This window comes from Heterodontus francisci, chromosome 17 (assembly GCF_036365525.1).
Source record: "Heterodontus francisci isolate sHetFra1 chromosome 17, sHetFra1.hap1, whole genome shotgun sequence".
In the NCBI taxonomy this organism is placed as follows: Eukaryota; Metazoa; Chordata; class Chondrichthyes; order Heterodontiformes; family Heterodontidae; genus Heterodontus; species Heterodontus francisci.
The window spans coordinates 75,522,647-75,542,950 of NC_090387.1; the positions used below are offsets into that span (position 1 = coordinate 75,522,647).

The window sequence follows — 20,304 nt, forward strand, 5'->3', positions numbered from 1 at the left end:
GTTTCTGCTTTGCAAATTGCCGAATGTAAAATCTGTCATGAATCAGCGCAATCAGTCAGCATTTGAAAATGTAATTTATTTATTTATTTTTTTTTAAAAAGGTTTTCTGAAAAAATATTCCGTGATATATTTAAGAGTGGTAACTTGGTGCAGTTTGACCAGTAGCTGAAAATGGGTTTACCACAAAAAAAATAAGCATTTTAGTCAGTGTCCAGTCCAACACCTGTGAGTAACCAGATTTTAAATTGAAAATGACTTTAAATAACTATACAGAATCATTTGCTAGTTACATTGATATACAGTAGTCAATTTCTTAGTAAATTAAAAACAAAATCACTCAAAATCTTTTAAAGGATGCCTGTTAGTAGCCTTGCACCTAAAAAAAAGCTTAATTTTTTTTAAAGCTTCCTCAAAGGCCCACAAATGAGCACAATTGGCAGAAACTTGCAATAGTGATTAATTTGTTTTTGGGGTATGGCCAATTTATGACAGGGCCAATTTCAAGTGCTCTGTTTTAAACTAGCCCAAATGACTGCAGAAACTCGAGTTGCACTGAAGGTAATTTGCACTTAAAATTCCACAAACATTTGCACTGGTTTTGCCAATTTTAAGCAAATTGCACTGAAAAACTAGCCCAACCAAACGGAAACTTCACGCCAGTTTATTTTGTTATTTTCAATACTACAAAGAGGTTTGCTAAATTAAAGTGAAGTGAGGCAAGGGTTACTGTAACTGTTGCTCTATTAATGCCTATAATAATTGTAAAATAAACCGACTGGATGGTTTACATTCAGCCTCATCTCACTGAAGTATCAATCAGAAGACAGAAGAGCTTATGGAGGCACACTTGCAATTACAGTATCCTGTCCTTATAACAATGGGATTTATTTGTTCCGACCTAGGGTCATACTATCAGATTACTAGGTATGGGGCAGTAAGATAATAGTGAATTTTCACTTCTACCACTGGGTGAAAAACAGCTGGGGAATGGGTCAGATGCTCATTTTACACCCCACCTGATTTTGTTTCCGTTGCTGTCAATAGATGGGGTGTAACATGGGTGGCCGATCCACTACTGTCTGCTGGTTATGTTGAAAATTCCCCCCATAAATTCTTAAATGTAAGGGAAGTAGAATCTACTTATGACAGGACCAATTACATTGAACCCTGCGGATAATTGAGAGAAGACCTGAAAGTAGCAACAATATTAAGAGGTATCCTCAGCGCTCTAAAAGAAGTAATTACGCCCACCCCACTGTATCAGCTGTGGAATTCCCACTTCCAGTTGAATTTTTGATTGACAGGGAAAGAGGTGGGCCCTTGTAGTAACAATGTCCCACACAGATCGGCCAGGATTTTGTTTTGGCAACAAGGATCTTGACCACTGTCAAAGGTGCCGGCAGGAGCCTTGCATCGCCTCCTCTGGGGAAGGCCCAGTAAATCAAGTGTCAATTAGGCACTTAAATGGACAGCGACAGGGCTTCCCTTGGATCTAAGATCCCGGCGACGGAAGTCCCACCTGCTGACCAATCAGAGGCTGGCAGCTCTTTAACTGAGGAGCACCACCATAGAGGCGGTGGCTGCTACTGGTACTGGACTCACCTGGAACCAGGCCACAGGTAAGTCACAGCAGGGATTTTGCAGGGTGGGGGTCACAGGGGAGCGGGTGTAGGGGGGTCAGCAGCAAGGGCTCGAGGTGCCTTTTAACAAGGGACACCCCCCCCCCACCTTTTAACAAGGGACCCACCCTGGAACCGGCAAGCAACCCGCACGGATTTGTTTGGCATGCTCCCCATGCGGAGACAGACCCGCCCACTGCTGAGCTAATTCCAGTAGCGGCGGGATGAGGCCCTTAATTGGACATTAATTGCCGACTTAAGGGCCTCAGTTGGCGGCACTGTAGGAAGGCTGTTCACAGGCCTTCTCGCCCCGGACATATTCGGGGGGAGGCAGGAAGGTGGTGGGGCCCCAAACCCTGCCACCATCCCGCCTGATTATATGCTCTCCATACCTCTAAACCCGTTGCAGGGGTGAGCATAAAATTCCCCCCATCATGCTGTTTTTACACTGCAGTACACCCCAGGATTTCAGAGACAGTGTCCTATAATTTCCCCTGTCCAAAGAACAGAATACTCTTACTGTATGTGGAAAAAGGAATGAACAAGGAAAAATACTGAAAATACATTCTTTTCTTCTTTCTGTAAGATATAAAGAACTGGAAATTCTGTAGCAGCTCGAATGATCTCCTGCCAAAATGTCAGCAGCAGACTGGCAGACCTCCAGGTGAAACAGCCTGAATGGTCATTTTCAGCCGTTTAATGCCTTTTCTCTGGGGGTTCTGCAACGCTCCCACTAAAGTTATGGCAGGTAATCTGGAGAACACTTGCAAAATTTCAGGACTGATTTAATTTTTCATTGAGAAACCAAATTGTAGAATATCTCAAAGATTAAAAATGATAAAGAAGATGTACTAAATCTGCAAGTGGTAGTTTGGTGACACCAAGTTTGGATTTTAAAATTAGGAAGGCTGTAGGAAGAAAGACAAACTGAGAGAGGTCAGGAGATCCACAATTTTTGTTGTATAAATGAATATATTTTCCTGTTACTGTGGCTGGGTGTATTGGAACATCTGGGTGAAGCATGTGGGAGAATGTTTTGTGAGGAGGACTGAATGTCTGCAAGACAGCCTATCCAATTTTCAGACCATTACTGGTGTTCAATTCTCGCCGCCCAATTTTCCTCTTTGAACTGTGCCCAGGTAATCCTGGCACAGTGACAGGGAATCTGACACTGTGGACTGAATGCCCTTAGGCTATGAGCATGAGTTGGGACCATTTCCATGTCCCGACCCCGCTCTGCCCATCAGGGATATCTTCCCGGAGGCGGCCAATTAAGAGGCCACCTCCGGTTCTGCCACCCAATTGAGGACGCGGGCTGGTCCCTGAGGCTGTAGGCTCATTCTGAGGCCTGCAGTCTTGGAATGACAGCAGCCCCGCCAACAGAGGTGGGTGCAGCCACTGTCGGAGGGGCAACGCAAGGGTGCCTCCGTCTTGAGGTGCCCTCTTAAGAGGTTACAGTTTAATAAAAATGGTGGCCACAGCTGCAAGACCACCCCTGTGACCTGAAGGCCACGACTCTGGTGGGGGCTTAGAGTAGGATGCCTAGCAGGACCCCAGGCCAGACACTGGCAAGCCGCCTCAACGCCCCTGCCAGGCTTGGCCCTCAGTGGGGCCCTATCCAGCGCCAGGAAGATCCCAGTGACGGCCCCAATCAGCCCATAAATGGGCACTTAATTATAAGGTCATAAGAAACAGCAGCAGGAGTAGGCCATTCAGCCCCTCGAGCCTGCTCCGCCATTCAATAAGGTCATGGTTGATCTGATTATGGCCTCAATCCCACTTTTCTGCCTGCTCCCCATAATCCTTGACTCTCTTTTGTCTATCAAAAATCTAACTCAGCCTTGAATATATTTAATGACCCAGCCTCCTCTGCTCTTTGGAGAAGAGAATTCCAAAGATAAACGACCTTCTGAGAGAAGAAATTCCACCTCATCTCAGTCTTAAATGGGAAACCTCTTATTTTTAAACTGTGCCCCCTAGTAGAGGCCTACTTTAGGTCTGGAAAACGAACCCGCCCCGAACCCGACTGAACCACTGTGGACCCAAGCCCGACCCAGCCCGAGTCCCTCCACTTTTGCCCCAAGCTCGACCCGACCCGAGCCCGCCCCGACCATCCGTTTACTTACCTCCTGACTTGGAACCTCCACGAAGCTGCTGCGCATGCGTGATGACGTCATAGTGACGTCACTCGCTCACAGCGCAGACTCAGTTTCGTCCGGACTTTCAGCTCAGCTAAGTTTTTTTATTTTTAATACTTACCAGCAGAGCACTTACCGCGTGTGTCTGGCCCGTCCCGACCCGACTCGACTTGGACTCGGCCCGACCTGAGCCCGAAAGCTGGAGCCTGAAGATGGGCCCCACCCGACACATGTTGTCGGGTCACCTCGGGTTCGGGTCGGGTAGCAGGCCTCTACCCCCTAGTTCCAGATTCTCCCACAAGGTCTTATCCTGTCAAGCCCCCACAGAATCTTTTCTGTTTCAATAAGATCACATTTCATTCTTGTAAATTCCAATGAGTACAGGCCCAACCTACTCAACCTTTCCTCAGCAGACAATCCCTTCATCCCAGGGATCAACCTAGTGAACCTTCTCTGAACTGCTTCCAATCCAAGTATGTCCCTCTTTAAGTAAAGGAGACCAAAACTATATACAGTACTCTAGGTGCGGTATCACCAATGCTCTATACAGCTGTAGCTAGACTTCCTTACTTTTATACTCCATCCCCCTTGCAATAAAGGCCAACATTCCACTTGCCGTCCTAATTACTTGCTGTACCTGCATGTTAACATTTTGTGATTCATGGACAAGGATACCGAGATCCCTCTGACCGCAGCATTCTGCAGTCTCTCTCCCCATTTAAATAATATTCTGCTTTTCTATTCTTGCCACCAAAGTGGACAGCCTCACATTTTCCTACATTATACTCCATCTACCAAATGTTTGCCCACTCACTTAACCAATCTATATCCCTTTAAAGGCTCTTTGTGCCCTCCTCACAACTTGCTTTCCTACCTTTTTTTAATCGTTTTGTGGCTGGCTAAACTAGCATTTATTGCGCATCCCTAATTGCCCTTGAACGGGTAGCTTGCTAGGCCATTTCAGAGGGCATTTTTAAGAGTCAACCACATTGCTGTGGGTCTGGAGTCACATGTAGGCCAGACCAGGTAAGGACGGCAGATTTCCTTTCCCTAAAGGACATGAGTGAACCAGATGGGCTTTTACAACAATCAATAGTTTCACGGTCACCATTAGACTAGCCTTTGAATTCAAATCTGCTGTGGTGGGATTCGAACCCATGTCCCCAGAGCATTAGCCTGGGCTCTGGATTACTAGTTTAGTGACATTACCACTATGCCACCACCTACCTATCTTTGTATCATCCACAAATTTGGCTACAATACACTTGGTCCCTTCATCCAAGTCATTATCCGGGGGCACTCCACCGTTTGCCAACCTGAAAATGACCCATTTGTTTTGATTCTCTGTTTCCTGTTAGTTAGTCAATCCTCTATCCGTGGTAACATATCACCTCCAACATCATGGGCTCTTATTGTCCTATCCTGAGTGACGTGAAACAGGGTTGTGTTCTCGCACCCACACTTTTTGGGATTTTCTTCTCCCTGCTGCTTTCACATGCGTTCAAGTCCTCTGAAGAAGGAATTTTCCTCCACACAAGATCAGGGGGCAGGTTGTTCAACCTTGCCCGTCTAAGAGCGAAGTCCAAAGTACGGAAAGTCCTCATCAGGGAACTCCTCTTTGCTGACGATGCTGCTTTAACATCTCACACTGAAGAGTGCCTGCAGAATCTCATCGACAGGTTTGCGGCTGCTTGCAATGAATTTGGCCTAACCGTCAGCCTCAAGAAAACAAACATCATGGGCAGGACGTCAGAAATGCTCCATCCATCAATATTGGCGACCGCGCTCTGGAAGTGGTTCAAGAGTTCACCTACCTAGGCTCAACTATCACCAGTAACCTGTCTCTAGATGCAGAAATCAACAAGCGCATGGGAAAGGCTTCCACTGCTATGTCCAGACTGGCCAAGAGAGTGTGGGAAAATGGCGCACTGACATGGAACACAAAAGTCCGAGTGTATCAGGCCTGTGTCCTCAGTACCTTGCTCTATGGCAGCGAGGCCTGGACAACGTATGTGAGCCAAGAGCGACGTCTCAATTCATTCCATCTTCGCTGCCTCTGGAGAATACTTGGCATCAGGTGGCAGGACCGTATCTCCAACACAGAAGTCCTCGAGGCGGCCAACATCCCCAGCTTGTACACACTACAGAGTCAGCGGCGCTTGAGATGGCTTGGCCATGTGAGCCGCATGGAAGATGGCAGGATCCCCAAAGACACATTGTACAGCGAGCTCGCCACTGGTATCAGACCCACCGGCCGTCCATGTCTCCGCTATAAAGACGTCTGCAAACGCGACATGAAATCCTGTGACATTGATCACAAGTCGTGGGAGTCAGTTGCCAGCATTCGCCAGAGCTGGCGGGCAGCCATAAAGACGGGGCTAAAATGTGGCGAGTCGAAGAGACTTAGTAGTTGGCAGGAAAAAAGACAGAGGCGCAAGGGGAGAGCCAACTGTGCAACAGCCCCGACAAACAAATTTCTCTGCAGCACCTGTGGAAGAGCCTGTCACTCTAGAATTGGCCTTTATAGCCACTCCAGGCGCTGCTTCACAAACCACTGACCACCTCCAGGCGCGTATCCATTGTCTCTCGAGATAAGGAGGCCCAAAAGAAAGAAAGAAAAGAACCTTTTATGTGGCACCTTATCAAATGTCTTTTGGAAATCCAAATACTCTACACCTACTGGTTCCCCTCTATCCACTCACTTGTTATATCCTCAAAAGAACTCTATTAAATTTGTCAAACACAATTTGCCTTTCATAAAACCATGTTGACTCTGCCTGATTGGATTATGATTTTCTAAATGTCCTTCTATTACTTCCTTAATAATGGATTCTAGCTTTTTCCCCAATGACAGATGTTAGGCTAACTGGACTATAGTTTCCTGCTTTCTGTCTCCCTCCTTTCTTGAATAGAGGTGTTACATTTGCGGTTTTCTAGTCTGCTGGGACTTTTCCAGAATCTAGGGAATTTTGGAACATTACAACCAATCCAGCCACTTGTTTTAGGACCCTAGATTGCAGGCCATCAAGTCCAGGGGACTTTTAAGCCTTTAGCCCAATTAGTTTTCCTAGTACATTTTCTCTAGTGATAGTAATGGTTTTAAGTTCCTCCCTCCATTTTGCCTCCTGATTTTCTACTAGTCTTGGGATGCTTTTTTGTGTCTTCTACCGTGAAGACAGATACAAAATACCTGTTCCAAGTCTCTGCCATTTCTTTGTTTCCTATCATTAATTCCCCAGTCTCATCCTTTAAGGGACCAACAATTACCTTAGCTACTTTTTTCTTTTTGATATACCTGTATAAGCTCTTAATATCTGTTTTTTAAATTCCTTGTTAGTTTATGCTCACACTTTAATTTCTCCTTTTTATTAGTCATACTTTGCTGATTTCTATAATTTTCACAATCGTCTGACCTACAATTAATCTTCGCAGCATTGTACATCTTTTTCTTCAATTTGATACCATCCTTAACTTCCTTAGTTAGCCATGGATGGTGCATCCTTCTCAAAGAGTCTTTCTTTCTTGATGGATTATATCTTTGTTGAGAGTTATGCAAATTGGCTACCCGCTGCTGCCAGGCGGGTAGCCTCTGCTGATGCTAACTCGGCTCTGGGAATCCAGAGATTGGAACCCAGAAGTGGGAATGCGTCGTCCAGCAGGCCCAATGCCTACTTCCGTGAAATTCCTCCCGGTCTCACTTACAAGCCCGCCCCCGCGGGACCGGGGAAGATTCTGCCCTGTCTTTGCATTGCTTATCAGTCAAGTAATGCAGGGGCCTTGAACATTGACATTTCTTCCTGTTCCTGAGTAACTAATCTTTTATTTCTGGTAAACAGATTTTCAGCTGTCTCAATGAAATATGCTTTTATGAACACTTTTACAATGCTCTTTCGGTTAGGACCTAACTGCAAAAGTTTAACCCTGAAATTTGTGACTGAGAATTCCAACTGAGCAATTTCTATCCTTGCTGGATATTCAAAATTGACGGTATTAACAATTCAGGTTATTTACTGCCAGCATTAAATCTAACAATAATGAAAACTCTAACTTATCCCTAATTTATGATCAGGCACAAGAACTATGTTTTGCTCTTAATTTTGATGCAAATCTTGGACCCTAAATCAGGGAGATTACAAAATGCTGTGCAAATGATTCACCACAGTTAAGGAAGTACAATATGCACTGCTTGGTAGATTTAAAGTGCAATAATTATGAGACTTGTAAAGATCACAATGTTTTGGTGGAACTCCTCAAAAGTAGAAAAGTAATTCTGAGGATATCCATCAAGCCATTAATTCTGTGGACGAACAGGCCTTTGAGGAAGTGGCAAACTAAATGATACCATCTGGATCAAAACAATTGTAAGAAGTGTTTTCCATGGCTTTCTTTAAAGGACCACAGCCTAATGTGGGTAAAGTAAAATGGACTAAAGTGGATATGTAAAAGAAAACTTTCAATGGTTTAAAAAAAAAAAATGGATCCCAAAATTGCACAGGGCTACCACCGACTGGTCTCTTGCCATAATTCCTGTGGAACTTTGGTGGAAACTCCAGATTGATTATCATTTTCAGCCATTTACACTATTTCTTTGGGGTGTCCTGCCAAAGTTAACGTGGGAGATCAGTGGCAGCCTTGTGGAATTTGCATATTTTATACATGGCTTCTGGACAATACTGCTAATCTAGCCATTTATCTAGCAGCATTTGCTAATGTCCAAGGCATGGCAGTATTGACAGGTATTATAATTTCCCGATCATTGTTGGTGCAGATTTTCTTTTTACAGATGGATTGTCTAGGGATAATAAATAGAGGGAAATTGGGCTGGGAAAACTGCATATTGGGAACAAAGCCTGCCAGATTTCCGTCTATTTAAGTTAACGGACAGAAAATTGGCCAGACTCCCTTCTGGGCATGCAGTCCTCCTGCCTTGATTTTCTTCTGCGAATTCCATCCACATTATCCAATGCACCCAAGTGTAGTAACTAGAAAGTCTGCCCAGTTGAGTTGGAACCATGGTTAGGTTGGTTAATTTTAGTCACATTGATCTTGAATCTGTTATAGTAACAGCACATTTTGAGCCAGAAGTACTAATTTAATCTCATTTAGAAGGTGTCTGGATGTGCAAATGAAGTGCCGTAACCTGCAGTTCTATGTACCAAATGCTGGAAAGTGGGATTAGGCTGGGTGACTTTTTTTTTTCCGGCCGGCACAAACACGATGGGCCAAGTGGCCTATTTCTGTGCTGTACCCGTTCTATGATTCTGATTTCAGATGACATCTGATATCAGTATTTACATCAACACAAAGCAATCTAGCTGGACCTAGTTTCTTGTACAAAACAAGACAAAAAGCTTTCCAGTCACAAGGCCTGATAAAAAAAATTACTAAAATATTTAAAGCAGAAACTGTTAATAATCATAGGTACAATACATACGTGATCAAGTTTTCCAAAACCATATGTGCATGAGTCAAAATCTGGGAAAGAACAAGGAAATTAATAAATATATTTACTTTTTAAAATGTAAGTAGTATTTTGTAATAATTCTACATCTGTTTAATAAAAGTAAGGCGAGTTATTAGTACGTGCGTAGAAAACATTGTACCAATTATTGTAAACTACACTGTACTTAGATTCTTTCGGTGCAAAAGCCCCACAGTTCACATCGTATTGTAGGTTGTGTTATGTTAATCCGCTGCGTAAGTGAAGTTTTAATTGCCTGTGAGATACTTTATTTCTTCTGTAAAAGTGAAAAAAAATTTTTTTTTAATTCTTTCATGGGATGTGGGCATTGCTGGCAAGGCCAGCATTTGTTGCCCATCCCTAATTGCCCTTGACAACTAAGTGGCTTGCTAGGCCATTTCAGAGGGCAGTTAAGAATCAACCACATTGCTGTGGGTCTGTTTTTTTATGACAATCAATGACATCTTCATGACACCATTACTGACACTAGATTTCCATTCCAGATTTTTTTTTTAATAATAATTAATTGAATTTAAGTTCCACCAGTTGCTGTGGTGGGATTTGAACCCATGTCCCCAGGGTATTAGTCTGGGCCTCTAGATTACTAGTTCAGTGATGTTACCACTATGCCACCAGCTCCCCTCATTGAAAGAGAAAAGTAAAAGTGGGGCATATATGCACAAATTGTTGGAAGGTGGCAGGGCAGATTCAGAAAGTGGTTAATAAGGCATACAGGATCCTGGACTTTATAAATAGAGACATAAAGCACAAAAACAAGGAAGTTAAGCTGAACCTTTATAAAACACAAGTTCAACCTCAAGTGGAGTACTGTATCCAATTCTGGGCATTGCAGTTTAGGAAGGATGTGAAGGCATTGGAGAGGGTGCAGAAAAGATTTATGAGAATGGTTCAGGGACGAGAGACTTCAGTGACATGGATAGATTGGAGAAGCTGGGACTGTTCCCTCTAAAGGTTGAGAAGTGATTTGATAGAGGTGTTAAAAATGATGAGGGGTCTAGACAGGATAGGGAGAAGCTGTTCCCATTTGCAGAAGGTTTGAGAATCAGAGGACACAGATTTAAGGTGACTAGCAAAAGAACCAACGGCGACATGAGGAAAAAAAAGGAATGCACTGCTTGACAGTGTGGTGGAAGAAGATTCCATCGTGGGTTTCAAAAGGGCATTGGATAATTATCTGAAGAGAAAACATTTGCAGGGCTACGGGGAAAAGGGAGGCGGGTGAGATTAGCTGAGTAACCCTTACAAGAGCCAGCATGGACACGACAGGCCGAATGGCCTCCTGCTGTGCTGTTACAATTCTATGATTCTGTCTGGAATCTTTTAACAGTCTTGCAACATTCAACTGTAATTAACTCTCTTGTAGGTATCATCAATCACTCATCAATATTACTCCACTACATAGTGAAAATATAATGTACTCTGAAAGAATATTGTTACAGTCAGGTGAGGAGGGGTCGAAGGGATTCCCTCTTTTCCGTCTCCTTGTTTGACCACAACAGGTTTAATTCTTTTTTCAAAGTGGATGTAGGTATTCAGTAGGTATTTAATTATTAACTTGCTATGATCCTAACAAAAACCAATCGGACAGGTTTTCTTGAGTTTAACAAACAAAAAGGTTAACTTTATTGTACTTAAACTGAACTAATTAAAATAATAAACTACCTTCCAACTTTGACACACACACACAGATTACAGAGTAGGGAAGGGTAGATTGGTCGAGTTAGAGTCCATAGAAAAAAGGGGTAAGCGGAGGTTAGTGACTCAGTTGGCTTCTAGCTAAATTTGGTGGTTCTGAGCCTTTTAGTTTGAAGAGATAGATGGTTGATTCGGTAGGTCTCTTGGAGACAGCAATGCAGATGATTTCCTCCAAGGGGTTTTTGGTTGCAGCCGGAGTATGCAGAGGTGATCAGACAGCAGGCAGGGTTTGAAACTTGCAAGCTGGAATGGAGAGAGAAAGAGAGAGAGAGAGAGAGAGAGAAAGGATGGACAGACCCCCATTTGGGTCTACACGTCAGAGTCCAGATGCTTGTCAGTCTGCTGCAGAGAGACACCAACTGAAAACACAAGTGGGGGGGGGGGGCTTGTCACATTACAGTCATCCGGTGATTCAAGCATGGCAATTAGCAGTTTCTTCTTGCAACTATGTATGGGAATTTCTTTTTCATAACCAGGGTCCTATTGTTCAAATGATAGTCTTGATATTTGCTAATGGGAACAGGCATTTTCATTAAATTTCCCAGGTCTTGGTTCTTCTATCAAATCTCCACTCAACTTTCTTTTCTCCAAGGAGAACAAACCCAGCTTCTTCAATCTATCCTTGTAACTGAAGCCCCGCATCCCCAGAACCATTCTCGCAAATCTTTTCTGCACCCTCTCCAATGCCTTCACATCCTTCCTAAACTGCAGTGCCCACAATTGGATACAATACTCCAGTTGAGGCTGAACCTGTGTTTTATAAAGGTTCAACATAACTTCCTTGCTTTTGTACTCTATGCCTCTATTTGTAAGCCATAGAAAAGGTGCGGCACAGAAGGAGGCCATTGAGCCCACCGTGTCTGCGCCGGCTGAAAAAATCCATCCAATCTAATCCCATCTTCCAGCACCTGGTCTGTAGCCTTGCAGGTTACAGCACTTCAGGTGTAGGTCCAGGTACCTTTTAAATAAGTTGAAGGTTCCTGCCTCCACCACCGATCCGGGCAGTGAATTCCAGACACCCACCACCCTCTGGGTGAAAACGGTTTTGCTCACGTCCCCTCTATTCTTTCTACCAATCACTTTAAATTTATGCCCCCTGATAATTGACCTCTCCGCTAGGGGAAACAGGTCCTTTCTGTCTACTCTATCTAGGCCCCTCAATTTTGTACACCTCAATTAAGTCACCCCTCAGCCTCCTCTGTTCTAAGGAAAACAACCCTATTATCAAATCTTTTCTCATAGCTGCAACTTTCAAGCCCTGGCAACATTCTTGTAAATCTCCTCTGTATTCTCTCCAGAGCAATTATGTCTTTCCTGTAATGTGGTAACCAGAACTGTACGCAATACTCCAGGTGTGGCCTAACCAGCGTTTTATACAGTTCCAGCATTACATCCCTGCTTTTGTATTCTATACCTCAGCCAAGAAAGGAAAGCATTCCATATGCCTTCTTCACCACTTTATCTACCTGTCCTGCCTTCTTCAAGGACTTGTGGACCTGCACCCCTCTCACTTCTTCTACCCCTCTCAATATCCTCCTGTTTATTGTGTATTCCCTTGCTTTGTTTGTCCTCCCCAAATGCCTCACATTTCTCTGGATTGAATTTCATTTGTCACTTTTCTGCCCACTCAACCAAACCATTGATATCATTCTGGAGTCTGCAGCTATCCTCCTCACTATCAACTACACAACCAATTTTTGTGTCATCAGCAAATTTCCCAAATGTGCCTCCCACATTTAAGTCCAAATCATTAATATATACCGCAAACAGCAAGGGACCCAACACTGAGCCCTGTGGAACGCTACTGGAAACCGCTTTCCATTTGCAAAAACATCCATCAACCACTATGCTTTGTTTCCTGTAACTGAGCCAATTTTGGATCCAACTTGCCACATTTCCCTGGACCCCATGGGCTTTCATTTTTCTGACCAGTCTGCCATGTGGGACCTTGTCAAATGCCTTACTAAAATCCATACAGACCACATCCAATGCAACACCCTCATCAGTCGTCCTCGTTACTTCCTGAAAGAATTCAATTAAGTTAGTAAGACATGACCTGCCCTCAACAAATCCATGCTGACTATCCCCGATTAATCCATGCCTTTCTAAGTGGCAGTTTATCCTGTCTCTCAGAATTGATTCTAATAATTTACCCACCAGAGGTCATATTGAGCAACCTATAATTATTTGGCCTATCCCTTGCACCCTTTTTAAACAATGGTACAACGTTTGCAGACCTCCAATCCTCTGGGACCTCACCTGCATCTGGTAAGGATTTGAAGATGACCCTCAGAGCATCCAAAACTTCCTCCCTGGCTTCCTTTAACAATCTGGGATACAATACATCTGGCCCTAGCGATTTATCCACTTTCAAGGATGTCAGACCCTCTAGTACTTCCCCTCTCATTATGCTTATCGTATCTAATATTTCACATGCCTCCTCTTTAACTACAATGTCTGCATCATCCCTCTCCTTTGTGAAGACAGAGACAAAAAAACTCATTAAGAACCGTGCCCACATCTTCTGCATCCACGCCCAAGTTCCCTTGTACATCTCTGATAGGCCCTACCCTTTCCTTAGTTATCCTCTTACTCTTAATGTACTGATAAAACATCTTTGGGTTTTTCTTGATTTTACCTGCCAATAATTTTTCATATCCTCTCTTTGCTTTCCTAATTTCCTTTTTTACTTCACCCTGCACTTTCTATACTCCTCTAGGCTTTCTAAAGTATTACGTTTTTTGTGACCGTCATAAGCTTTTTCTGCTTTATCTTACCCTGTATGCTTCTAGATAACCAGGGGCCTCTAGATTTGGCCATTCCACCCTTTACCTTCGTGGGGACATGTCTACACTGTGCATGTAGAATCTTGCTTTTGAATGCCTCCACTGGTTTGCCACTGATTTTCCTTCAAGTAGCTGTATCCAGTCCACTTTCACCAGATCACCTCTCAGCTTCATAAAATTTGCTTTCCCCCAATTTAGAACTTTCACTCCTGTTTTATCTTTGTCCTTTTCGATGATTATGTTGAAACTAACTGTATTATGGGCACAATCTCCAAAATGGTCACCCACTGCTACTTCATCCACCTGCCCAGCTTCATTACCGAAGACTAAATCTAGAATTGCGCCCCCTCTCGTTGGGCTTGTTATGTGCTGGCTAAAAAAGTTCTCTTGAAATGCAGTTCAAGAATTTTGTGCCCTCTGTGCCCTTCACACTATTTGTATCCCAGTTGATATTGGGATAGTTGAAATCCCCAACTATTATCACCCTATAGCTTTTGCACTCAGAAATTTGCCTACATTTTTGTTCTTTTATCTCCCTCTCACTATTTGGGGGTCTATAGTACACGCCCAGTAGTGTGGCAGCCCCGTTTTTATTTCTGAGCTCAATGCATATGGCCTCATTTGATGATTCATTTAGCATATCATCCCTCCTCACAGCTGTTATTGATTCCTTAACCAATAATGCTACACCCCTTCCTATTTTATCCCCCCCTCTATCCCGCCTGAAAACTCTATATAAAGGGATGTTGAGCTGTCATTCTTGCCCCTTTTTAAGCCAAGTTCCCATTATAGCAGTAAAGCCTAGGATCCCATATGCCTGATTAACTGCTTTTTCAACTTGCCCTGTCACCTTCAAAGATTTGCACACATATACCCGCAAGTCCCCCTGCTCCTTCTTTAGAATTGCACCATTTATTTTATATTGCCTTTTCTCATTCTTCCTACCAAAATATATCACTCACACTTCTGTACATTACATTTCATCTGTCACGTGTCCGCCCATTCCACCAGCCTATGTCTACTTGAAGTCTATCACTATCCTCCTCACAGTTCGCAATACTTCCAAGTTTTGCATCATCTGCAAATTTCGAAATTGTGCCCTGCACACCCAAGTCTATGTCATAAAGATATAGATCAAGGAAAGAGCATTGAAAAAAATTATAAGAACTAAAGGCTGACAAGTCCCCAGGACCTGATGGCCTGTATCCTAGGGTCTGAAAAGTGGCAGCTGAGACAGTAGATGCATTGGTTGTAAGTTTCCAAAATTCCCTCGATTCTGGAAAGGTCCCATCAAATTGGAAAATAGCAAATGCAACTCCTCTTTTCAAGAAAGGAGGGAGACAGAAGGCAGAAAACTACAGGCCAAATGGCCTAACATCTGTCATCGGGAAAACGCTAGAATCAATTATTAAGGTTATAGCAGGGTACTTAGAAAATTTAAAGCGATCAGACAGTCAACATGGTTTTCTAAAAGGGAAATCATGTTTGACGAATTCATTAAAGATCTTTGAGGAAGTAACATGCAACGTGGATAAAGGGTGCTATGGCCACGTGGCGAGGGGTTTGGGTAGTTTCCACTGTTCAACTCCCATCTGAACGCAACATGCAAATTTTGTTATTAGGATTTAACCCCTTTGTGTTTTATTTGTGAAAATAAACCGACAGCGACAGGTTTTCTCGTAAGCTTAAATCAGAAAATCAATTATTTATTGATCAATATGCCTTAACCCGAACTTGTCACAACCACATCCACTCACGCATTCGCTCGCACATACGTACACACAGAAGAGACAGATAGGCAGGAAAAGGGGTAAGCAACGGTAAACAGGGGACAGATTTCGGGGTTCACAGTAAACATGCTGAAATCTCTCGGAAGTCAAGTTTTCGTTGGTTGAAGGCCTGAGGCGTTTCTCTTTTGGTTGCAATTTCAGTTGGAGGCAGGGGATCACCTCTAATTCACTGCTGTATAAGGATGGATGTAGAATTCTACAGCAGGGTGCATCCCTTCTGGCTTGCTGGAATTCTCTCAGCTCCTTTAGCTGGAAAAGCTTCTTTCTGGGTGTCTCTCTCCCTCTCTCTAGGGTTGCCTTTTAAAGTAAAATATTTGTTACATTTTGCTTCTGCTAAGAGACAGGTATTTTCTTCCCTGTAGTGACTGAAATGGCCTTGGACGTGGTTACTTATCTTTGTTTCAGAAGAACCCATTCAATTCAGGAATATTTCAGGATGGGTGTAAGATGGATGTAATTGACACCTCTTAGCTTTGAAAGCATCCATTTGTCCCTCTGTCAGACAGTTTGAATATACAAAGGCCAAGTCTGTTACCTTAAGTGGCTATATTGGAGCATATTGTTCACTTTTTCAAAGAAAGATCCATTTTTTAAAAAGACAATGTCAATTTTTATAACTCTTCAGTTTTAGTCCGTAATTTCTCATCGTCACACTTCTTGTACACACGACAAGGGGAGCCTGCAGACTTTTGATAAGGTTACTGCGCAAACTAAGAGCTCATGATTTAGTGGGTAACATAATAGCACAAATATAGGATTGGCTAGCTAACAAAAAAGTGTAGGGATAAATGGGTCATTTTCGAGTTGGCAAGCTGCAACTAGTGGAGTGCCACAGGGATCAGTGCTGGGGCCTCAAACATTTACAATCTGTATCATGACTTGGATGAAGGTACAGAACGTATGGTTCCTAAATTTGCTGATGCCACAAAGATAAGTCGGACAGTTTATTTATTTAGAGATACAGCACTGAAACAGGCCCTTTGGCCCACCGAGTCTGTGCCGACCAGCAACCACCCATTTTATACTAACCAGACAGTAATCCCATATTCCCTACCACCTACCCACACTAGGGGCAATTTACAATGGCCAATTTAGCTATCCACCTGCAAGTCTTCGGCTGTGGGAGGAAACCGGAGCACCAGGCGAAAACCCACGCGGTCACAGGGAGAACATGCAAACTCCGCACAGGCAGTACCCAGAATCGAACCGGGGTCCCTGGAGCTGTGAGGGTACGGTGCTAACCACTGCGCCACTGTGCCGCCCAAAGTTGTGAAGAAGTCATTAGGAGTCTGCAAACAGATTTAGATAGGTTAACTGAGTGAGCAAAAATATGGCTGATGGAGCGTAATGTGGGAAAATGTGAACTTTTCCACTTTAGCAGGAAGAATAGAAAAGCAGAATATTATTTCAATAGAGAGAGATTGCAGAACTCTGTTGTACAGAGGGATCTGGGTATCCTGATACATGAATCACAAAAAGTCAGAATGCAGGTACAGCAAGCGATTAGAAAGGCAAATGGAATGTTGCCGATTATTGCAGGGAGAATAGAATATAAAAGTAGGGAAGTTCTGTTACAGTTGTACAGGGCATTGGTGAGACCACATCTAGAGTATTGTGTACAGTTTTGGCCTCCTTACTTAAGAAAGGATACAACTGCATTAGAAGCGGTTCAGAGAAGGTTCACTCAACTGATTCCTGGGATGAAGGGGTTATCTTATGAGAAAAGGTTGGACAGTTTGGACCTATATCCATTGGAGTTAAGAAGAATGCAAGGTGATCTTATTGAAACATAGGATTCTGAGGGGACTTGACAGGGTGGATGCTTAGAGGATATTCCTCTTATGCGAGAGACTAGAACGAGGGGACACAGTTTATAAATAAGGGGTGTCCCATTTAAGACAGAGATGAGGAGAAATTTTTTCTCTGAGGGTCGTTAGTCTGTGGAATTTTCTTCCCCAGAAAGCAGTGGAGGCAGGGTTATTGAATATTTTTAAGGCTGAGCTAAATAAATTCTTGATTGACAAGGGAGTCAAAGGTATACGGCATAGACAGGAAAGTAGAGTTGAGGCCACAACCAGATCAGCCATAATCTTATCAAATGGCACAGCATCCTCGAGGGGACGAATGGCCTACTCCTGCTCCTAATTCATATGTATCAAGAAATGCAGTGATCCTAATACCAATCCCTGGGGAACCCCACGTAATACCGTCCTCCAGACCGAAAAACAATCATTCACCATTACTCTGTTTCCATGCTGCCAATGCCCCTTGCTCCCCACATGGGCTTCAAGTTTGCTGACAAGCCTGTAATGTGACACTTTATCATGTGCCTTTTGGAAGTCCATCAACCGCATTACTCTCATCAACCTCGTTAGCTCATCAAGAAAAGTCAGTCAAGATAGCGAAACACAATTTGCCTATGGTTTTTGGGCTTATCCTGACACCCTTTTTTAATGAACATACGAATTAGGAGCAGGAGTGGGTCACTCAGCCCTGCGAGCCTGCTCCGCCATTCAATAAGTTCATGGCTGAACTGATTACTCCACATTTCCATCTACCCCCGATAACCTTCCACCCCCTTATCAAGAATCTATCCACCTCTGCCTTAAAAATATTCAAATACTCTGTTTCCACAGCCTTTTGAGCAAGAGAATTCCAAAACTCACGACCCACTGAGAGAAAAAATTTCTCCCCATCTCTGTCTTAAATGGGCGACCCCTTATTTTTAAATAGTGATCCCTAATTCTAGATACTTGCACAAGGGGAAACATCCTTTCCACAGCCACCCTGCTAACACCCCTCAGAATCTTATATGTTTCAATCAAGTCACCTCTTACTCTTCTAAATTCCAGCAGATAGAAGGCTAGCTTGTCCAACCTTTCCTTGTAAGACAGACCACCCATTCCAGGTATTAGTCTAGTAAACCTTCTCTGTACAGCCACCAACGCATTTACATCCTTCCTTAAATAAGGAGGCCAGTACTGTACACAGTATTCCAGATGTGGTCTCACCAATGCCCTGTATAGCTGAAGCATAACCTCCCGACTTTTGTATTCAATTTCCCTCGCGATAAACAATAACATTCTATTAGCTTTCCTAATTATGTGCTGTACCTGCATACTAACCTTTTGTAATTCATGCACTATATACCCAGATCCCTCTGCATCTCCGAGCTCTGCAATCTCTCACCATTTAGATAATATGCTTCTTTTTTTATTCTTCCTGCCAAAGTGGGCAATTTCACACTTTCCCACATTATACTCCATTTGCCAGGTCTTTGCCCACTCACTTAACCTATCTATATCCCTTTGTAGCCCTCTTATGTCCTCTTCATAACTTACTTTCCTACTGACCTATATTTTTGAAACAAGGTGTAACATTTGTGATTCACCAGCCCTCTGGTACCACCCTTCTATCTAAGGAAAATTGGCATTGAAAGATTATGGCCAGTGCCTCTGCAATTTGCACCCTTACTTACCTCAGTATCCTCGGATGCAACTGATCCAGTCCTGGTGATTCATCAACTTTAAGTACAGCCAACTTTTCTAATACCTCCTCTTTTTCAATTTTTAGCCCATCCAGTGTCTCAACTACCTCCTACTTCACTACAACTTTGGCAGCATCTTCTTGAGAAGAAGTACTCAATTAGTATCCCAGCTATGCCTTCTGCCTCCACTTTTATTCCATTTTTTGGTCCCTAATCTGCCCCACACCTCTTTTTACCAACCTTTTACCACTAAAATGCCTATAGAATACAAGAACACAAGAAATAGGAGTAGACTATATGGTCCATCGAGTCTGCTCCACCATTCAATATGATCGTAACTGATCTTAGGCTTCAACTCCACTTTCTTGCCCGCTTGCCATCTCCCTTAATTCTCTGAGAAACCAAAAATCTTGCTATCCCAGATTTAAATGTATTCCACAATGGAGCATCCACAACTTCTGGGGTAGAGAATTCCAAAGATTCACAACCTTTTGAGTGAAGTAAATTTGTCCTCATCTCAGTCCGAAATGATCGGGCCTTTATCTTGAAACTGTGGCCCCATGTTACAGATTACCCGACCAATGGAAACAATCTCTCAGCGTCTTAGCCTATCCAGTCCCTTCAGAATCTTATATGTTTCAATTAAATTGCCTCCAATTTTTCTAAATTCCAAAGAATATAGTCCCAATTTACTCAGCCTCTCGTCCTAGGACAACCCCCTCATCCCAGGGACCAATTTAGTGAACCTTCGCTGTACCGTCTCCAATGCAAATATATCCTTTCTTTAATGTGGAGACCATAACTGCACAGTACTCCATTTGTGGTTCACCAAAACCCTGTACAATTGTAGAATGACTTTTTTATTCCTGTACCCCAATCCTCTTGCAATAAAGGCCAACATGCCATTTGCCTTCCTAATTGCTCACTGCACCTGCATGTTAACTTTTGCAGGTATTGGGTGTCTTGCAAAGCATTAAGGTAGATCAGTCCCCAGGGCCTGATGGGATCTACCCTAGAATACTGAGGGAGGCAAGAGACGAAATTGCTGGGGCCTTGACAGAAATCTTTGCATCCTCATTGGCTACAGGTGAGGTCCCAGAGGACTGAAGAATAGCCAATGTTGTTCCTTTGTTTAAGAAGGGTGGCAAGGATAATCCAGGAAATTATAGGCCGGTGAGCCTTACGTCAGTGGTAGGGAAACTATTAGAGAGGATTCTTCGGGACAGGATTTACTCCCATTTGGAAACAAACGAACTTATTAGCGAGAGACAGCATGGTTTTGTGAAGGGGAGGTCGTGTCTTACTAA

General features: G+C 43.3%; 1 protein-coding gene across 1 annotated transcript in view; it reads right to left on the minus strand.

Moving 5' to 3' along the window:
- The window catches only part of LOC137378596 (diacylglycerol O-acyltransferase 1-like), a 224,690-nt gene that overhangs the window by 181,663 nt on the left and 22,723 nt on the right, over positions 1–20,304 (minus strand). The window contains exon 3 of the mRNA XM_068048897.1: positions 9,192–9,232. Within this exon, the coding sequence (XP_067904998.1) occupies positions 9,192–9,232 (41 nt within the window). The remainder of the gene's footprint in view (positions 1–9,191; positions 9,233–20,304) is intronic.